The sequence below is a fragment of the Rhinoderma darwinii genome, chromosome 3, assembly GCF_050947455.1.
Source record: "Rhinoderma darwinii isolate aRhiDar2 chromosome 3, aRhiDar2.hap1, whole genome shotgun sequence".
In the NCBI taxonomy this organism is placed as follows: domain Eukaryota; kingdom Metazoa; phylum Chordata; class Amphibia; order Anura; family Rhinodermatidae; genus Rhinoderma; species Rhinoderma darwinii.
The window spans coordinates 41,795,515-41,818,259 of record NC_134689.1 but is presented as its reverse complement, the minus strand read 5'-3'; the positions used below and the strand labels follow the sequence as shown (position 1 = coordinate 41,818,259).

At 39.0% G+C, this 22,745-nt stretch overlaps 1 protein-coding gene across 2 annotated transcripts in view; it reads right to left on the bottom strand.

Moving 5' to 3' along the window:
* Positions 1-22,745, bottom strand: part of GABRG2 (gamma-aminobutyric acid type A receptor subunit gamma2) — a 169,695-nt gene that overhangs the window by 57,785 nt on the left and 89,165 nt on the right. For both annotated transcript variants that reach the window (XM_075856305.1, XM_075856306.1), the window contains exons 5-6: positions 10,024-10,106; positions 7,531-7,668 (exon numbers count right to left, since the gene is read on the bottom strand). In XM_075856305.1, coding sequence (XP_075712420.1) covers positions 7,531-7,668; positions 10,024-10,106 — 221 coding nt within the window. The remainder of the gene's footprint in view (positions 1-7,530; positions 7,669-10,023; positions 10,107-22,745) is intronic.

The following is a 22,745-nucleotide window of genomic DNA, read 5'->3' as shown; positions in this document are numbered from 1 at the left end:
CAGATCCCGCACCGTTAAGACGCTCTGGCTGCCTACGGGCAACGAATGTTATGGCCCATTATGCGATATACGGAGCTGGAAGCAGTTGGCTCTGTACATATCATAGCGGCTGTGCTGCTGAACTGCACCTCTGCTCCTATTCAGTGGCTGGAGCCAACTGCCACCGGCATGTACATCTGGAGCTCGGAGGCAGCCGGAGCATCTTAGCGGTGCGGGGTCCGGGTGTCGGACCCCCACAGATCATGTACTGATGACCTATCCGGTGGATAGGTCATCAGTTGTCCAGTAGTGGACAACCCCTTTAAAGCAAAAAAATGTGAAAATGGCAAAAAAAAAAACATGTTTTTCACATTATTACCCCATGGGAGAGCCATGTGCATGGAGGCTGTATGTAGGCACACAAAGTCCCTGTTTCTCCAAACCACGTGTGTCGTCATATGGTGAACTTAGCCACACAAGCCAAAAATTTACTTCCACTAAAGCCTTAGTCACACGAACGTGTGCGTTTTTTGTGCGTTGCAGTTCTGTGTGTCATCAGTATGTGGTGCGTGGCTGCGTGATTTTCACGCATATGGCATCGTTATGACACTCTGTTTTTATGTTTAGAACAGAAAAGAAGGAGGTGCTTTCATTTACCTTCACTTATTTAACAACTATATGTGCTTCCGTGTGCCGTACGCGATTTTCACGCACCCATTGACTTCAATGGGTGCGTGATGCGCAAAAAATACCCAAGTATAGGACATGTGAGTCATGAGTTTTACGCAGCGGACATACGCTGCGTGAAAATCACGGACTTTCTGAATTGGGTTACATAGGTCCGTACGACACACGTGATTTTCACGCGCATATCACGGACATGAACTACACTCGTGTAAATAAGGCCTAACTGTGTGGTAATAATTTTATAAAAGTAAGAAAAAACGTTATTAACGTCACTAATATGAAGATATATTTAATTTATGTATTCACCACATACAAAACAGACAATTGTGTACAAAAGTATACAAAAGTATCCATGGACTGCCATTAGTTAACAATATTTTTATAGTCTTAATAATAGGGTAACAGAGGACAGATAATTTGGGTAATACCCTTTTGTTGAAAATACTTTTTTTTTATTTATTTTTTACTTTCCTGAAGAATTTGATAAATTACTAGATAGCAAACGGAGGCATTCCTCCCAATAGTACCATAAGCTAATACGATAGTACCATAGATTCATGGATTGCTAAATAGCAGATGGAGGCATCCTCCCAATAGCACTATAAGCTAAGAAAAAGGGACAAATGTTTTAATATTGCCCTATAATTATGAATGTTGAAATTGTCACGAAGTCTAAAGGATCTACTACCCAAAAAAATTGAGGCATTTCTCCCAGTATTACTAATATAAGTGAAAAATCACAATTATTGTCCTACAATTGTAAACTTTCACACTCCTTAGGATAAATGAGTTACTAACTAGAGAATGGAGGCATAGCTTCATACAGCGAGCATAGCTCAATGCGTGCTTCTACCTCTGCCCTAAATAAGAACCTATAAACTGTCTGGCTAGTCTACATGGATTTGTGAATTAAAAATCCATAATCAGCCTCCCTACATGTTTCAACACCTATAACGGCATCTTCAGTTTAGATGGCTGTTTGCATTACAGTAAGGGTATGTTCACACGGCTTATTTTCGGCTGTTTATCGGGCCGTAAACGCCTGAAAAATGGCCGAAAAATCGGAAGCAATACGCCTCCAAACATCTGCCCATTGATTTCAATGGGAAAAACGGCTTTCTGTTCCGATGGGCCATTTTTTTACGCGTTTTGAAAAACGGGCGCGTAAAAAAACGGCTGTGAAAAAGAAGTGCAGGTCACTTCTTTGGACGTTTTTTGAGCAATTTTTCATAGACTCTATTGAAAAAAGCTCCAAAAACGGCCGTAAAAAATACAGCGAAAAACGCAGCGAAATACGCAAATGGCTTAAAAAAACTTCTGAAAATCAGGAGCTGTTTTTCCTAGAAAACAGCTCTGTATTTTCAGACGTTTTTGACACAGCGTGTGAACATACCCTAATGCAAACAGCCATCTCCCCTGAAGATGTCACTATAGGTATATTTACTTTTTCCTGCAATAAAATAATTGTTAAAAAAAATTGCAATTGTGGTAAAAATGCAAATGATAATTTCTACTACAATGCAATTTATTAACCTCAACCAAGTGTATCATGGCTATAGTGGTTAGTAAGAGGCTCATGACCTTTATTGCCTGGAGAAGATCACACTCAGTAAATTTATACCACATGCAGCAGGGTGACAAAAGGTGACTCTTTTTAACTGCTTAATGACCCATAATGAAAATGTACGTCACGGTCGGGTGGTAATTTACTATGACATACATTTTCTTCATGTCTATCGCGCGTAACTGTCATTGCACCTGCACTATCAGCAGAAGGAGTAGGGTTGTATTACTTAGCCCTGCTCCTTAGCCCTGCTCCTGCTACCTCCCATTTAAATCAATTGGGGGCGATTTGGGCCATTCTTTGGCGCTGATTCCAACACGATTTCTGTGATAAAATCAGCACCAAAAAAACTCAGTGTAAACCGAGCCTTAGGATGTATTTACAGGGTGCGGTTTTGTCAAATTTTTTGCCATTAGCACGGAAACCACGGCAAACCATGGTAACAACGGATGCAGCATTTTAGTGCGGTTCTCAGCCATGCCCAAAATAGTGGCAAACCGCACCGTTTGAATATAATTTTTTAAAAACGTAATCAGTAAGTTATTTGCACTCTTAAAAGGTGTCGTTAAAAAATACAACTCATCAAGCGAAAAAAGAAGTGCTCAAATATGTTGATGAAAAACGAAAAAAGTTATGGCTCTTGGAATGAGAGGATGAAAAAAAGAAAAAAAGAATTTGTTTGGTCTTTAATTTCCAAATAGGCTGAGTCCTTAAGGGGTTAATAAGGAAAAAGAAGAATTGACTGTATGGCAGATGTAGGGTATGTCCACACGTAGCGTAAATACTGCAGATTTTCCGCAACGTATTTCATTGCAGAAAATCTACAGCATAATTCAGTAGCAGCAGAGTAGATGAGATTTGAACAAATCTTATCCACACGTGCATAAAACATTTGCCTTTTTTAAATTTGCAGCATGTCAATTAATGCTGTGTAATCACTGGTTTTCTGTTGCGGGTTTACCCCATTGATTTCAATGGGGAGGTAAAAGGTAAAACATGCAACAAATAGCAGATTTTGCAAAAGGAAAGGCTGTGATTTTGCCGCAAAAAAACGCAACTCAGATAAAAAAGGTTATACTTACCCATAGTCATGGTGACGCATCCCTCTGACAGCCTGCAGTCCGGTGTCCTGGGATGACGTTTCATGCCATGTGACTTCTGCAGCCAATCACAGGCTGCAGCGGTCATATGGGATAAAATGTCATCCCAGGAGGCCGGGCTGCAGGACGTCATAGGGTCATGTCGCCATGACTACAGCTCAGTATAGGATTTTTTTTGTAACTTCTGTTTTCCGCAGCAGACCTTCCGGCCGAAAAACCGCACTACAATTTGGTGCATGTTTTTGGACGAAATTGCCTGCCAGGTCCAGTTCGAATATGCAGTGTACTTTTACGCATCGTATCAGTCCTCTGTGAACATATCCTTAGTGTGCAGTCACAAGTGGCATGTTTGCCTTGTGCTAAACTGTACAATGTCCAATGGGAAAAATATTCCACAAGTCAGAAAGATTTTTCAATTTCTTGTGTTGCGTATTATATTTCCCTTAGGCTTGCATTGTAAACGTAAGTATGCCACGTGTGACTGCACCCTTACTGCTGTATGTTTAGTTGAAGTGAAAGATACTTTACCCCAAAAGAGTTAAATTACCTACTGAGCTCTACTACTTAAGCACATTTCTATTTTACCATTAATATTTTCGTTTTGAATTAAATTTCAGCTAATAAATACTATAATATATAATAAATACTACTATCCATTGTACATTACTATTTCTACTTGATGAAAGTCATTACGCCGAAATGAACGTTTTGCATTTGCATCTTCTGTATATGGCAGATGACCTTTAGTGGCTATTTGTGCTGTGCCCAGACGGTGGTAATATCAGTATATTGATTATATACTGTACCATGTCTGATAAAAGGGACCAACCCATTTTATTCGATTCAAAGTTTGCTTTGTAGTAATACATAATTTGCAGCCTCTCTTTCCAAATACATACAGACATACTAAAGGAATTATTTGCTCCCTCTTTTGGGCAGTTGACTTACTAGAAATGTGACTTTGCAATCCTTTTTGCTACTCCTACAGTTTTCGTTTTGTAATTAAAAACCCATAAATCTGTAATGTTGTTGCCAGCAATATCGTGCTGTGCCAGTCGCCGTCGCAGTGAGTGTAGAAGTTGGGCTTGTGGGAATGTCTGCCGTCTGGTCAAACACACATCCTCCGTCATTCAGAGTCTGTGAGCACCTGTCCAATCAGAATTATTTGCAGTCAATCACAGCACAGGGCACTCAATATGAACTATCATTGCGTTCTACTTTTTGCCAGTTATTAGGAGTTTGTATATGAACTCTGGTCCAAGGGCATACCTGAGCCGGTGGTTGCCCTCTGGAATCGGTACTTAGTTCAGCTGATCTCTAGCTTTTTATCCAAGCTCTTTTCCTAACCCAACTTTTACCTAATCCTTTTGTTTGTCTGCTTAGAACCAGTTTACTCCTGGGCACTGGCTATCCTGACTATGTTGCTGCATTGCCCTTTGGATACCCCATCTGGAGCTTGTAGTACCAGACATGATTTTTTTCTCTGGCTTGCTTTCTACTTCTGACACTTCTATTATTACTCTTAGTGGCTGTACTTTTCTACCTTTTGGAATTGAGTTTGCTTTATATGTCTGCCACCAGTCAGCGACTATTCTGGGGACCGGGACCTGGGGATTCCCTGCAGCATCTCCATAAGGGTAAATAACAGTTAGTCCCTTAGACTCCGCACGCTAGTCTAGCCTGCTCAACTGTGTATTTCAGCCATCTCAGGTGAGCGAATGTAACAAAATCCATACACACTTTATGGTAGGCAACCTGATTTATTTTTTTTGGACAACTTTTCCATAAATCAAGGACAGCCCAAAAAATGTTAGTCAAATTGGTCAACTATAATAAATCATAAATATAGTAAGTATATGTCCATAGTTGAGAATTGTAATAGGAACACATCAGCAACATTTACTGTGACCAATAAGATTATGAGAGTCACTTGATGAGAAGGATCTGGGTGTAATTGTAAATCATAAACTAAATAACAGCATGCAGTGTCAATCAGCTGCTTCAAAGGCCAGCAAAATATTGTCGTGTATCAAAAGAGGCATGGACTCGCGGGACAGGGATGTAATATTACCACTTTACAAAGCATTATTGAGGCCTCATCTAGAATATGCAGTCCAGTTCTGGGCTCCAGTTCATAGAAAGGATGCCCTGGAGTTGGAAAAAATACAAAGAAGAGCAACGAAGCTAATAAGGGGCATGGAGAATCTAAGTTATGAGGAAAGATTAAAGGAACTAAACCTATTTAGCCTTGAGAAAAGACGACTAAGGGGGGACATGATTAACTTATATAAATATATGTATGGCACATACAAAAAATATGGTGAAATCCTGTTCCATGTAAAACCCCCTCAAAAAACAAAGGTGCACTCCCTCCGTCTGGAAAAAGAAAGGTTCAACCTGCAGAGGCGACAAGCCTTCTTTACTGTGAGAACTGTGAATCTATGGAATAGTCTACCGCAGGAGCTGGTCACAGCAGGGACAGTAGATGGCTTTAAAAAAGGCTTAGATAATTTCCTAGAACAAAAAAATATTAGCTCCTATGTGTAGAAATTTTTTACTTCCCCTTTCCCATCCCACTTCCCCTTTCCCATCCCTTGGTTGAACTTGATGGACATGTGTCTTTTTTCAACCGTACAAACTATGTAACTATGATATTACAATGAAAAAAACCTGCGCAAGCTACTTCACCAGCTTAAAAAAATACAATTTCTGAATGGTTGGCAACACTAACACTGATAGCCCAGAATTGATAGTAATTCAGCATCTAAAATAATTTTCCCAGTATCAGATTAGCAAAACATTTCTGATGGTTTAAATTTTTTTGGGGTCTGAACCTGGAATTATAAAGATTGGGGAATAATGGAATGTGTTATCAAATGCTGGAAATACAGTGGAAATATGTCTAATCTAAATATTAAAGTCAAGTTTTAAAAATTACACCCAAATACATATTTTCTTATCTAACAAGACCAATCCAGGAAAGGAACTGTTGAAAGTTTTATTAAATTAAAGAGTACCTATGATCAAAAAAGGGGAAGATCTTTCCCGGTGTGAAGGTACTACTGTACAAAGCACACTCAGCCAATCAGATGTCTCCCTCTGCTGCTCTCCCTGCCCTCTCTCCATGCTGCTTTACTAAAACATTTAGAGAGAGAAACTGCAGCAGCCTCCTTCATCTTCCCTGCCATTTTAATGTGTTACTGTTGACAAATTCTTTGGGGACTGATTAGGCTTGGGAACATTTACAGAGAGGCAGAAAAAGTGGGAATAGAGGCTGCAGGTGAGAAAGATGCCACTTTCCTCTAAAGAGATACATAACAATGTTTCTTGTATTCACATGTATGATATACAGACGTATAATATATATATATATATATATATAAATATATATATATATATATATATATATATATATATATATATATATATATATATATATATATATATATATATATATAGCAAACAAGAAGGCAGCAGCACTCACACAAGAATAATCGACCAGGTGCCCAGCAAAACGTCCCGATCCTCGGACGTATTATAATATATAGAAGAAGAAACTTTGCAGCACTCCAACATGAAAAAGGTGGTGGTTTATTCAATCCAAAACAACAGCAACGTTTCAATCCTACAATAGGATCAAGCCTTGATAAAGATCCTATTGTAGGATTGAAACGTTGCTGTTGTTTTGGATTGAATAAACCACCACCTTTTTCATGTTGGAGTGCTGCAAAGTTTCTTCTTCTATATATATAAATATATATATACATATATATATATATATAGAATGTCCACCATCCAGGAGCACCAGTCAGGAATACAGGTGGGTGCACCTCCCGGGAGCCCAATCACTGCTCCCAAATCCTCAATATTCGTCCAATAAGAGACAGCACTCCAATTTGTGATAGAAAAAACGGCTTTTTATTAGCCCCTGTGCGACGTTTCGGGTCTCTTTACATGGAGCCTTTCTCAAGCATTATATATATATATATATATATATATATATATATATATATATATATATATATGTATGTATGTGTGCGTGTGTGTGTGTGTGTGTGTGTGTGTACGCTTTAAAGATTATAACCTATGATAGGTTAAAACTACAATTTGTAGGGTAGTAATTATCAAAAACACAGATTGTTCATCTTAAAAGTAGACATTTTAGGTAATCCTTTCATCTCACTTTACATTTTTGCCTACCTGACGTTGTCTTCACCTCTTCTGTTGTATTTCGTAGCCCAACAAATGAGAACTGATAAAGTCTCCATGATCGCACATCTCCAACTTCTACTGAGCTTCTCTTCCATTGATAGATGATCTCTTCTTTTGGGTACCCATCTTCAATGCAATTAAAAGAATGCATCAGAATCACTGGAAGGCTTTCTATATATATAGTAGAGAAAAAAGTGTTGTCTGGAAATATCTTTTACTTTAACTATTTTTGTATTCCAATGTTCAAAGGAGTTTTCATATTTCTGTTTTTTTTCATTAGGGCTCAAAGAAGAGACACTATATTTTGTGGCATCATGAATTATATGAAGCTTGCAGGGTTGTCAAAGTCTCACTGATGTTACAGTATAATTAGTTTCTAGTATGTAGTACAAAGTCTCGCTGTGCAAAATACAATAGGAGTTTTGCAGTCATATCAGCTGTTATGTGGCCCGGATACTCAGGGCTCCATAGAGATGCAGAAACATTGTTGTTTCTACTTTGTGAAGAAACTCTGCTTTATGATGCTATTATTCATTCTATTATGTAAAGGTAGATGCTCCTATTTGGTGTCCTATTACTTTTTTTATTGTGCCCTTTGGCTGGGGCCTAACTAAAGTTCAGTGTCTAGGACACAGGGATTGTCCCAACTTTAACCCCATCGTGTTCAGCATGGACATTCTGCTGTATCTCATGGCTATCGTAAAGATAACACTTTGCTTGGCAAAGGCTCATGCAGAGCCAAAACATTGCTAGTTAGTGATGGGTTAGGAAAGGTGAACCTCCTATTTTATTTCTTTATTTTAAGTTTAAAATTATAGTGACCGTTCTTGCTCTGGTGTACACCACCTAGTTGAATTATGGGTATGGGGAAAGAGGAAAAATAGAGCAAGAATGATCAGTGTCGCCTCCAATTATTTTTATTTGTCAGCCGAGCTGCGAGACCGGGATCGCAGCTTCCACTGCATTAGGATAGACAAGCTCCCAGTCCGTAGCCACACACCTCCAAACAGCGAGGTCGAGATCATGGGCTGTGTCGTGCTTGTAACATTCAGAGTGTCAGCCCCCGGAAGAAGCTGATTCTGATCAGCAAAACGTACGTCGGGACAATACCGACCAGATAATAGGGAAAGGAGTGCAGAGGGAGAGATTAGTAGAATACAATACAAACTAATCTTACCATATCCAACAATAAGCTTTCAATCACAACGAGATCGAGCGAGTGTAGTGGCGACACCACTCGTTCATGCTGCCTAGCCGTCGAGTGCTGATGACGTCACGGCACTCACGGCTGACACTCTGAATGTTACAAGCACGACACAGCCCATGATCTCGACCTCCCTGTTTGGAGGTGTGTGGCTATGGACTGGGAGCTTGTCTACCCCAGTGCAGTGAAAGCTATTATCCCGGTCTCGCAGCTCGACTGACAGGTCCTGGAGCAGTGATACCCGAGATAATATACAAAGTCTGGACGCACACAACGACGGACTGGGAGACTTACCCTCTCCCAGTGCAGTCAAAGTGATATATAAGTCCTGAAAAATGCAACCACAGACTAGGAAACTTACCTTTTCCTGGTGTAGTATATCTTAGCTGCTTGTCTGATACAGGCTGCTACTTTAACCCTATTTTGGACCAAGCTATAATTACAATACTAAACTTTTTGGAGTACTCCCTCCTTTTTCCCATGGATGATGAATAGCCATACAATTGCTTCTTAATTAATGGGATTTGAAATACATAAAAATACTTGCAATAAATGAAGCAATAAAAATAATAAACAATAAAAACAAAATAAAACCAATAAATAAATAATAAACAGTTGGTTGTGCAATAAAAATAAGGGGACATTGCACAACAAATTTATTTTCCTACAACAGTCGGTATCAATAAAAATAAAAATAATTGAAGGTGACACTGATCATTCTTGCTGTATTTTTCCTCTTTCCCCACAGACATAATTCTATAGTTAGTGATGGGTAAACAATAATCTGTTTTGATGTTTCTTTATTATATTATCCTTTATGTATCATTGGCAGCACACTTACATTTTTATGTTATTTAGGGATGTCCAAAATAGTGTATATTGTGTATCAGTGAACAAAGTACAAGTTTACTGCATTGAATTTTTGGGCGATACGGATCACCTGAATAGGCTTTATTTTGACCTGTATGTAGATTTGGAAAATATTACACTAGAACTTTACAATAATGCATTTTATATAACAAAAATTCACCCAAAAAATTGTTCAGAAAAGATTTTGATCACCATCTCACTTTTTCTTGAAGATCAGCATTCTCTAATTTTCTTCACAAGTTGTTCTAATTTTAAGATGGTGTAAAACCTGAAAAAGTTTTGCATGTCTATAAAAATCAAGTTACACCAAGAAGAAATAAGATTCTGTTGTGGAAAGGTTTGCTATTTCTCTGAAGCTAAAAGCATATAAAATACTATAAATTACATTACATGTTTGTAATACTTACAGCTTGAAAATTCCAGTGGACAGGAATGCGCATCCATTGGAAAGTTATGCAACTGTAGTTGACACTCAGCATCTATTGTAAGCCTACGAGATCATTAATACAAATATATGTTAATAACCTGTATTAACTATGATTTACTTTGCATAAAATAGTCACTTCTACAGAGACAGTCTTCTATTTTTAGCAATTTTGGAATGTATTTATTTAGCAATTTCTCTGTATTCTACCGGCATGTCATATGAAAAACACTAGCATTTATTTAGTCCAACATTCAGCAATCTAGAGATTCTCATAATCCACTATATACGGTATATTGAATACAGAATATCACGATGATCTGGAATTTTTCCAGATCCGAAGCAGTAGAATTAAAAAAAAGGAATATATTAATATCTATACACAGGAAAAATAAACAATAGATTGTGGGAATCCATTATACGATTACCCACCAAGCATGGAACCCCCATGACTTTAGCAACCAGACTCATTATAAACATTTATTTTAAAAGAGTACTCAATGTAAGAATGCATCACTAAAATGCTAGAAAATGCACCTATAAAAATGTGAAAGAACACCACAAAATTGGAAAACAATATAAGACAATGAATAATGGCGGTAGATCCTATACACAAGAAAAAGAGATGTGTAGGCAGATAAAAAAAACGAATGTGCCTGGGGCACAATGAAACCCATTTTCCCAGCTACCAACTAAGTTATATTAAGATTTAACTTTTATTAGTTCTATTTCTAAAAGGTCCAGGAGGGACAACGAGAGCACAAAAAGTTAAAATTAGCTAGAGACCATTGGCGATTGCTCTATAGAGGTTACTGCCGAACAAGGCAGGATTCGGTGTGCAAATCCTATCGCAGATAGGGTAACTGGGTCAGCAGCTGCAGACTGCCTGACAGATGCTGGTAGCACAGTGTATTAGAGGTAGAGGCCAATAGATCGTAGCAGTTAAAATTGTTGTAAGTATAGCCCCCCCGACATGTTTCGTTGTCAACACAATGTCCTCAGGGGATAACAACGGGGCTAGTATACGCGCGCTCTGCTTCCTTGTACTTTAAAGACTCAGATAAGCCTCACATAGGAATCACCTGTGTGAGGACCAATAGAAACATAGGAATATACTCTGACTAATATGTAATACCTATTGTCCACTATCATGGATTACAATCCTTGTATGCTCAGCAATAGTTTCTCTGAACCCCATTATTGCGTGTATATATATATAATAAAAATATAGAATAATAAAAATATTTTTAAAAAAACTTTCTTTCACAGCTACCACTAACATTATGAATATATTGACTACACAAATGCCTTTATGAGACGTATATCCTATACAGCCCTTACCGGCCTATACTTTATACTACATATATATGTGTGTCTTTTAAAACATACACACATGACCTATTGTCCGTGCAGGACTGAAATCCAAGGATGTGGGCTCTAAGTCCACTGACATGCGTACTTGCTGCTTTGCCATCCTTTTTTCGGAATCGGCTATGTTCATCCAGAGACCTCCTGTGCATGCGCCGTTTGTATATATCGGCTAAGTCCCTTTTGGGACTATCTGCGCATGCACTGCATATACCTACTGACTGACAGTCAGGTAAGTCATCTGATTGGTTCACTCTCTTGTCAATTTGATGAAAGAGAGGCGGGGTAATGTCTAGCAATTTATTTGCTCCCTCGGAGCTTATATCTCTATGGGCAAAACATAATATACGAAATCGGCTAAGTCCATTCTGGATAACTGGACCTATGCGCCGTTAATACACTTGGATTGGTGTTTCGCACCTCCATTTTGATTGGCGTTTCCATATGCCAATCCTGTTCTAATAAAAACCTTTGAATCGGCTATGTCCATCTAGAGACCTTCTGCGCACGCGCTGCTCGTAAACATTGGCTAAGTCCACTTTTGGACTCTCTGCGCATGCGCCGCCCACACGTACGGACTGATAGTTAGGCAGTTCATCTGATTAACCCATTTTCTTGTCAATCCGACGATAGAGAGGCGGGTTAATGTCTAGCAACTCTATTGGCTCCCACAGAGTCCACATCTCTGTGGGCAATACATTACAGCCGAAATCGGCTAAGTCCACTCTGGATGATTGTACCCATGCGCCGTCAGTACATATTGATTGGTGTATCTGCACCTCTATTCTGATTGGCGCTTCTACATGTCAATCTTATTTTACAGAGGCCTGTCAATATTCCTATGTTTCTATTGGTCCTCACACAGGTGATTCCTATGTGAGGCTTATCTGAGTCTTTAAAGTACAAGGAAGCAGAGCGCGCGTATACTAGCCCCGTTGTTATCCCCTGAGGACGTTGTGTTGACAACAAAACATGTCGAGGGGGCTATACTTACAACAATTTTAACTGCTACGATCTATTGGCCTCTACCTCTAATACACTGTGCTACCAGCATCTGTCAGGCAGTCTGCAGCTGCTGACCCAGTTACCCTATCTGCGATAGGATTTGCACACCGAATCCTGCCTTGTTCGGCAGTAACCTCTATAGAGCAATCGCCAATGGTCTCTAGCTAATTTTAACTTTTTGTGCTCTCGTTGTCCCTTCTGGACCTTTTAGAAATAGAACTAATAAAAGTTAAATCTTAATATAACTTAGTTGGTAGCTGGGAAAATGGGTTTCATTGTGCCCCAGGCACATTAGTTTTTTCTATTGCAGTTTCTGACCTGCCATCTACCAGGGTCTTTCCTAATATATCAGTGTAGGCAGATAAATCCTATGTTCAGGGAGATTCCTGAGGAAACCAGTTGTTCCGGCAATACGCCTAGGTAAGATTACGGTGTGAGAGTCTTTATACTGGACATAGGAATTATCTACGTGCACATCTCTTTTTCTTGTGTATAGGATCTGCATCCATTATTTATTGTCTTATATTTTTTTCACTTTTATCGTTTCTATTATTTTCTGATTGGTGCATTTTCTATCATATTTTTTGTTAACATCTTCATATTCTTATTGATGCATTCTTACATTGAGTACTTGTTTTTAAATTAGATTCTTTCATTCGTAATCTGATTATTGCAAAGTCTCATAGTGTCTTATGTTTTAAATGTGCATGATTGTATTTTTTTTTATTATTTAACAATCTTTTTATTTTTTATTTAAGTAAAAGTTGGTGCTTAAAATCACTAAAATATATTTGTAAGGGGGAAAAAAGTCTATTGTTAGTTACCCCTGAGCAACCTTCAACCCTGCAAAGTAAAAAAACAAATACATTAAAAAATAAATAAATACTTATCTATAAAAAACATGTTCTAGTGCAAGGGACTGATGATCATCTTTCATTTTTTTGGCTGTGGTATCCAGAAGTGTTATTCTAGTCCAGCAAGCGATACCATGTGTCTCCATATGACAGTGGAGATCCAATGGTGTCATCCTCTCTTTCTGGAGCTAATACATTTACTCAAGTTACAGGGGAGAACCGGGGTCACATTGTTCCAATCAGACAATTCATAATAACTTCCGTTATTTAAAAAGAACAAAACTTTTTTTGTTGCAGAAATTTCAGTTTTTGTCCCATTCAAAATCCATGTAAATGCTGCATAAACAAACCCATTCAGATGTATGAAATATAAATTTGTGCAATGAATCTCTTATGTGTGAATATATTGTCTAACTAATTTTCTATGACATTTATTGATATGCAAACACTAATATCTCAGACACCCAGCCGTATTATGGCTCTGTACGAGTTACGAGTTGTACGGAGACAAAATATGGAGCCCATAGAAGTCTATGAGCCCATACTGTGTTTATAAATTGCTCTGATTTCATACAGAGAAATACAAAACATTTTCTGTTGGGTTCATTCGACAGAAAAAAAATTATTGTGCCATGTTCCATTATCTGCAGAAACACTGTTTACAGATACGAACACATCTGTAATACCATGGTATTTGGAGGCACCATACAGTGATCCACATATAAATTATAGCTCTGTAGTATGGAGTCATTGGAACTGCATTAGCTGTAGTACAGACTATGTACACCCGGCTCTTCTGTGTGCATGAGCCTCCATTCATAATTATATTCTTCAAGTTTTGCTGGGTGGTGGTTCTTAAGGGGTTAAATGGACTTTCTGAAAATAATAGATTGCTATATAAAAAAACTAATAAAAAAAAAACAAGTAATGTTTTCTCTTGGAGTCCTGTAGAATTCTGTCTGGATACTTAATTCTAGTGTTGACAAATATTGAAATTTACTGCAACAATTTCCAGCAGAATGGTTTATTCAGGAAACCAAGTCTGGAGTCTAATCTATTTATAACACTAGTTAATTGAGTCATTGTCACTAATTACCATTTTATGTATTTTAAACAGAATTTCCCAGGATGGAGTTTACTTTATGAGAAAGAAATTGTTGCTGCAAATGTTTAATATGTTTAACTAATGTCTGCAATGCATTCATGTTTGACAAGGTTACATGTAATCTGTTAAGAATCAAGTGTCTGTGTTACATCTACAGCACTATGTAAACATGATGAAAGGTCCATGATCTGTCATTCATAGTGAGATATAACTGACATTCTACAGAACTGACAGCAGGAAGATAGGAGCTCTATAATTGTCAATTTGAATAAATCTGACAAAAACAAATCTCTGGAGGAAAACCACTTGGCTGCTGTTGCTTGAAGGATTCCTCAAAAACCCAGTGATGCTCTGATATATTATAGAGCAGTGAACTCGTCTCCAACTTATGGCTCTCAAGCTTCTGCAAAATTACAACTCCCACAATCTACTCTTGCAGATATTTTGAGGCCAATAATTGGTGAAGGGGTTAAGCTCCGGTTGACCCCAATTTATTTCCTCATGGGTGCTTTTAATCTGCAAAGCCTCCTGCTTTTCACGGCATTGCAACATTAGCAAAGAGGGGAGAACAGATTGGCCTAAGGGCAATTGTTAGACTTCCCTTCCAGAGGGGTAGCTAAGATAAGGATCCAAATAGAACTCTGCTATGCTATCCTGGTATGGGCGATGGCAAACACAAACACCAGTAGGCGGAATTTATATTTTAATCTCAATAACTATTTTAGTAAGAATAGGCGATCAAATAATACAGTGGCTGTTACATCTGCAGGTACATAAACAATTATTACATAAAAAATTAAACTATACCTCAGAAAAAGGAAAGATACTATAGAAATTAAAAATGTTGACAAGCAGCGGCTCTTGCTCTGTCAGACTCGGGCTGTCCATGCATTATATGTTCACCCATGTATCCGCCATGTAATACCACATCTCTTCTGTACCTTGTGTGTTACCTTCTGTTGACAACCCCCCCATATGTGTACAAAGAATCATACCATACAGTGTATATTTATAAGTCGCATACAGCATTGTGCCTAAACATCAATTCCATGTGTTGGCAAGATTCCACTTCTATAAAATTGCCTAAATAACAATAACATACAGATCGCCACACCATGCACTGCAAAAATTATATACTGTATCGCCTATGTAGCAGTGATACACAATACCTAAGTAAAGACACAATACAGTACACAAATAATACTAACATACACAGAATAACAGCTCCATGTGTAAAGTTTTCTAATAAAACTGCAATTCAATGTCTAAATAATACTGCTATAAAATTCATATTAAGATGGTGATCAGAAATTTCGGGTGCCAGGCCATCAGTTGTGCCTTCCTCAGCAAGAGTGCCTGATGTGCCCTGTGCGACCTCACAGGTTACACATTTCTAAGACCAACCTTTAACATCACAGTAAACTTAAACTTCTGCTCCATGCTGAACTAATACGAATACGTTTGAAAGATACACTATTAGGGTATGTTCACACGGCAGCGTCCGTAACGGGCGAAATTACGGGGCTGTTTCCCGGAGAAAACAGCCCCGTCATTTCAACCGTAACGGCATGTGCAGGCGCTTGAACGCCGCGTCCATTACGGACGTAACTGGAGCTGGTTTTCCATGGAGTCCATGGAAAACGGCTCCATTTACATCTGAAGAAGTGACATGACACTTCTTTGGCGCGGGCGTCTATTTACGCGCCGTCTTTTGACAGCGACGCGTAAATATATGCCTCGTGTGAACAGACAAACGTCAGCCCATTGCTTTCAATGGGCAGACGTTTGTCAACACTTTCAAGCCATAATTTCGGATGTAATTCGGGGGTTAAAACGCCCGAATTACGTCCGTAAATAGGCCGTGTGAACATACCCTTGCTCATTTATCTGTCAAATGGCAAATTTAGTAACAGCAAATAATGAAATGGCGATTGATAAATAGCTAACTAAAATTGAAAGGGAACCTTTTACACTAATATTGGCCATTGTCAACCATTTGGTTTATGACTCAATATCACATTAGTAATGCCTGAGAACAACTCAATAATAAGCCTATCTTCAGCAGAGTTGTACTAAAACAGAATTACTATGAACTAGAGAGCCAAATTTTCTTTTGAGAACCGTAAGGGTATGTTCACACAGGTCGAAGACGCTGCGGAAAAGCCAGCAGCATAACCGACCCAGAACCCGAAGGGTGTTTTAATTCACTGCGGAAAACAGCTAACCGAAAAAAGTCCTATACTCACCTCTCCTGGCCCTCCCAAGGCAAAGCATCCCTGCCATCCTCCTGTGATAGTGTTTCATCACCTATGACCGCTGCAAGGGTCACATGTAATGAAACATAATCACAGAAGGCTATCTATACACTGAGTAGCTGGAAGAGCAGGAACGCGCTGCTATAGGAGCACCAGGAAAGGTGAGTGTTATTTTATTTTTTTTAGTTTTACAAAATTATAATTTTTTTAAAACCTGTGGCGTTTTCTGCAAATACACAGCGTAATCGCATGTAGTTTGTGCAGAATTATTCCACAGTGTATGGATTAGATTTGATAAAATCTCATCCACTTTGCTGCTACTGTGTACACTGCAAAATTTCTGCATCGACAATCCTATGGGAAATTCAACAGCGTGTGCGACATGTGTGAACATATCCTAAGGGTGGATTCACACGCAGCAAGTTTTACTGCAAAAATTTCTGCAACTGAAAATAAGTTCCATTCATTTGAATGGGGTGGCTTCTGCAGTAAGTACATAGGCTTCTGCAAGTTCCATTCAGATAAATGGAACCTATTTTCAGTCACAGAAATTTCTGTAACAAGTTCTTCTGTATCTGAATCCACCCATTTAGAGTTAACCCCTTAACGCACCTTGACGCAACTGTATTTCATGGTTTGCACTGCATTAAGGCACCATGAAGTACAGTTACGTCATGGTGCTTTTCTGTCAGCATGTCAAAACACATGGTGACAGAACAGTGACATCGGCTGTCATAGACAGCCGAAAGTCACTGTAACTCGTCGGGGGAACAATCGCGGTGCGGCGCCGCCAGCGATCGCTGTGATTGGTTAGCCAGTAGTGACTGATCAATCACAGTATTGCAGCATGGTTACCGGGCTAAAAGAGCCGGGTAGCCATGCTAGCCTATCGGCTTTTGGCAACAGGAGGCCCAACAATGGCCCCCTGATTATCAAAATTTGTGGCACTCTGCAAGTTCTTCTGGGAGCTTTGGTTAGGTTTCCCACCCCGTAAATTATAAAGAGGATAACTCAAGCACTCCTTAGGTAGATTTGCAAAAGTAGTTTTATGTAGGGTAAGGCAAAAACGGTAACGTTTCGGCCTTTGGTCTTTGGGCACGCATGGTACCCATGGTACTAGTTACCTCATATCCAAAGCGTTGTATTCCAATATAAATCTTTTTCTATTGACCAGCGGCAATAGTGTTTGACAAAGGCCAAATTATGGCCGAAACGTTACAGTTTTTGCCTTACCCTAAATAAAACCACTTTTGAAAATCTACCTAAGGAGTGCTTGAGTTTACCTCTTTATAACAATGGCCCCAGAGGCGGGGCTTAGAAGGCTTCCGGCTGCAGATGAAAGATGGCGATGGGCTCAGAAGCTGAGCTTGTATGTTACAGCTGACATCCTGCTGTAACGGTAGGGAATGGAGCTAGCTCCGCTCCCTGCCATTAACACCTTAGATGCCACGATTAAAAGCGATGGCGGCATCTTAGTTGTTTCCAGGAGACCGGCATCACTGTGATGTGGTCGCATGGATGCCGATCGTTACTATGGGAACCGGAGGCCAACAGTGGCTTCCTGGTCTGCCACGTACGGAAGCCTTTTTGGCTCCGCCCAGAGGCGGTGCCTAATAGGCTTGCTGTCAGTGAATAGCTGACAGCTCTAATGCATTGCATTACGTGGGTAGTGCAATGTATTAGAATAAAGATGAGAGGTGCAGGTGTTCAAGTCCCCTAGTGGGACAACAAAAAGTTATAAAAAAGTTCAAAAATTAAAAACTGCCTTTTTTCCTTTAAGTCTTTTATTATAGGAAAAAAAAAATGAAAACGATAAAAAAAAGTGCACATATTTGGTATCACCGCATTCGTAGCAACCCAAACTATGAAACTATAATGTTATTTTTCCCGCACGGTGAACACCGCAAAATAAAAAAACATGCCAGAATCGCAATTTTTTTGGTCACCATCCCTTATAAAGTATAGAATAAATAGTGATCAAAAACTCGCACGTACCCCAAAATAGCACGAAATAAAAACTACATCCCGTCCGGCAAAAAACAAGTCCTTACACAGCCTTGTCGACACAAAAATAAAAAAGTTATGGCTCTCAGAATATGGGATATATCTTGATTTTAGAGCCCACCATCCGGGCTTTAAATAGACAGTTCTCCGTAGAATTTTGAAGAAAGATATATGATCCGGAGTTTCAATTACAAAATATAACCTTTACCATATTTCTTTAAAATGTAAAATACAAACATACACAAATTTCCATATATGTCATCATAAAACATATGCCTGGTGCAGTCTATTGATATATTGTTTCTTTCTATACACTCATGTGTCTGGTGTAGCTTAGAGGTGTAATATTTCTTTACTTAGTAGATGGACAGCATGATATTCACCCATTTAAGGGTTAATATAAATTTTCAATCATTTCACAGAGACAGATTTTGCATGTAGGGTCCCCATGTTATTAACTGTTTTTAAACAGAAATAAGACTTTTTGAGGGTCACTTCCCTTCCTACCCGTTCAGATGCAGTGTGTTTTGTGGGGGATCAGGGGGGCCTCTCTCCGTAATTAATTCCTCCCAACGCGTTTCCTCGTGACCGAGCGATTCCTCAGGGGAGATTAGTCAAAGACCAGCATTTATCCAAACTTTCCGGGTGCCGGCAAAAGATCCTTGTAGCTGTCGTTTTAGATGAAACAAAAAGAAACTTGCAGTGGCAAGTGATTGATAACCCACGCTGATTGCACTGGTTGGCACCTGTTTCCGGCGTCTGACGTCAGTGACAGGGGAATCCCTGTCCTTTTTTAACTCATTGCTCCACCCATCCTTCATACTGAAACACATCCATGATGTAATGGGTGTGTGCAGCTAGGAAGGCGGTGATAGGCTAACCTCCAGGTGCGACATCCACCGCTGTAAGTTTCCAATATGGGGGTCACTACTTGGGAATTTGTTTTACTATTTGACTTCCGAGCCCTGCAATTGTGGGCCAATGCTTTTAAAATCACCAAAATAGACCTCAAATGCACATGGTGCGCATGCTCATTTGTCCAGGCAAATGATAAATGCCTTGAGGGGTGCAGTTTCCAAAATAGGGTCACTTCTTGGGGCTTCCATTGTACTCTGGTACCTCAGGGGTTTTGCATATGCGACATGGTGGCCAAAAACCGATGCAGCAAAATCTGCATGCCAGATAGCGCTCCTTCCCTTTAGAGCTTTGCTAGGTGTGCAAATAGAAGTTTAGAACCACATATGGGGTTTTGCCGTAATCGGGAGAAATTGCTTTGCAAATGTTGTGGTGCCTTTTCTCCAGTATCACTTGTGAAAATAAAGACATTCTACAATTTAGTTGAACAAAATGTAGATTTTTCACATTTTCACGGCCTGATTCCAATAAATTCTGCAAAAGACCTGTGTGGTCTAAATGCTCACTATTCCCCTAGATAGATTCCTTGAGGGGTGTAGTTTCCCAAATGGGGTCACTTTTGGGGGGTTTCCACTGTTTTGGCCTCTCATGGGCTTTGCAAATGAAACATGGCACCTGAAAAACAATCAAGCAAAATTTGAGCTCCAAAAGCCAAATGGCGCTCCTTCACTTCTGAGGCTTCTGAGCCCTGCCGTGGGTCCAAACAGCATTTTATTTCCACATATAGGGTATTACTGTACTCAGAAGAGTTTGCTTTACAAATGTTGGGGATCTTTTTCTCCTTTATCTATTGTGAAAATGGAAAAATCTGAGCTAAAACGACATTTTATTAGAAAAAACATAGATTTTCATTTTCAGAGCATAATTACTCTAAATTCAGCAAAATACCTGTAGGGTCAAAATGGCCACTATACCCCTTGATAAATTCCTTGAGGGTGTAGTTTGCCAAATGGTGTCTTTCTTGGGGTGTTCTCTTTGTTTTTGCCCCACAAGACCTCTTCAAACCTGACATGGTGCCTAAAATATATTCTAATAAAAATAAGGTCCCAAAATCATGTAGGTGCTCTTTTGCTTCTAAGGCCTGTGTTTCCGTCCAGTAGCACGCTACGGCCACATGTGAGATATTTCTAAAAACTTCAGAACCTGGGCAATAAATATTGAGTTGAGTTTTTCTGGTAAAACCTTCTGTGTTACAGAAAAAAATGGATCAAATCTGATTTTCTGCTAAAAAAAAAAGACATTTGTAAATTTTACCTTTAATTTGCTTTAATTCTTGTGAAACGCCTAAAGGGTTAAGAGACTTTCTAAATGCTGTTTTGAATACTTTGAGGGTCCAGGTTTTAAAATGGGGTGATTTATAGGGGGTTTATAGTATATAAGGCCCTCAAAACCAGTTCAGAATGGAACCGGTCCCTAAAATAAGGCTTTTGAAATTTTCTTGGAAATGTGAGAAACTACTGCTAAAGTTCTAAGCCTTGTAACGTCCTAGAATAAAAAAGGACGTTAAAAAAACAATGCAAACATAAAGTAGACATATGGGAAATGTGAAATAGTAGCTATTTTGTGTGGTATTAGGGTATGTTCACACGGCCTATTTACGGACGTAATTCGGGCGTTTTGGCCCCGAATTACGTCTGAAAATAGCGCCTCAATAGCGCTGACAAACATCTGCCCATTGAAAGCAATGGGCAGACGTTTGTCTGTTCACACGAGGCGTATATTTACGCGCCGCTGTCAAATGACGGCGCGTAACTAGACGCCCGCGTCAAAGAAGTGACCTGTCACTTCTTTGGCCGTAATTGGAGCCGCTATTCATTGACTCCAATGAATAGCAGCGCTAATTACGGCCGTAATTGACGCGGCGTTCAAGCGCCTGCACATGCCGGTACGGCTGAAATTACGGGGATGTTTTCAGGCTGAAACATCCCCGTAATTTCAGCCGTTACGGACCCCCGCCGTGTGAACATACCCTAACTATCTGTCTTACAAGCAGATACATTTAAATGTAAAAAAATGCTAATTTTTGCAATTTTCTTAAAATTTTGGTGTTTTTCATAAATAAACACTGAATGTGTCAACCAAATTTTACCACTAACTTAAAGTCCAATGTATCACGAGAAAACAATCTCAGAATCGCTTGAAAAAATAAAAACATTTCAAAGTTATTACCACTTCAAGTGATACATGTCAGATTTGAAAAAAATGGCCTGGTCCTCAAGGCCAAAACAGGCTTTGTCACTAAGGGGTTAAGGGTGTTGTTGTTGCTAATAAGAAATAAGGTGAACCCTGGAATCTTACAATTTTGCTGATTAGTGAATTTCATATTTTAGACTTATATTGTAAGCTGGATGAGGTTAGAATATGTCATCACTTCCTAATCACTGGGAATCTAACTGTCCCCCTATCGATCCTCAGAATAAAAGAGAAGCAGCACTATTTAAGCATTACAGCTCCTTCACAGGTTTTCCCTGCACAGCAGCGCTACTGTTAACCCACTATACAGAGAAAAAGAACAAAATCCCATTTACAGTGGTTGGAAGGAATCACCACTGCACAGGCAAAAAGTCAATGGGAACTTGGACCCATCCTTCTCAGGATCAGCATCGGCCCAAGAGGTCAGGTCCCCTTATGATCATAATATAGCATATCCTAGCGATATGCCATAACTTTATATGATGGGAATACCCATTTAACAACGGACTCTTACTCATTTTAGCCTCCATTGTCATAAATTTCAAAAATTCTCGTGCTTGATTCAAGATAAAATTTTTACAAAAACATCACTTTTGCTTTCAATTTAGATCTTATGTCCCCTGATTATAGAAGTTGTCAAGCACCTGCTAGATATAGCACAATATAAACTGAATTGGAAAATCTGCAAAGAAGCCAAGATATTACTCCAATATGACATCATATGTCTATATCTAAACTATATAGCAAAAAAAGCATTAGTGAATAAATTTATTATAATAAAAAAAATATTACAGCATTTACTTCTATACTTTGTGTTCTGGAAAATTGTACTACAGTATTATCTATAATCCGAATATAACTATCTAAAGTGCACTGCTATTTATTTGTGTATGATTGGAAATACATTACCATAATTGCAGCCATACACATGTCAACTGCAGATAAATTAGCTTCTGAATTGACTGCATACGCAATTCCGTAATGTGGTTGCTTGCAGGGCAGGGTA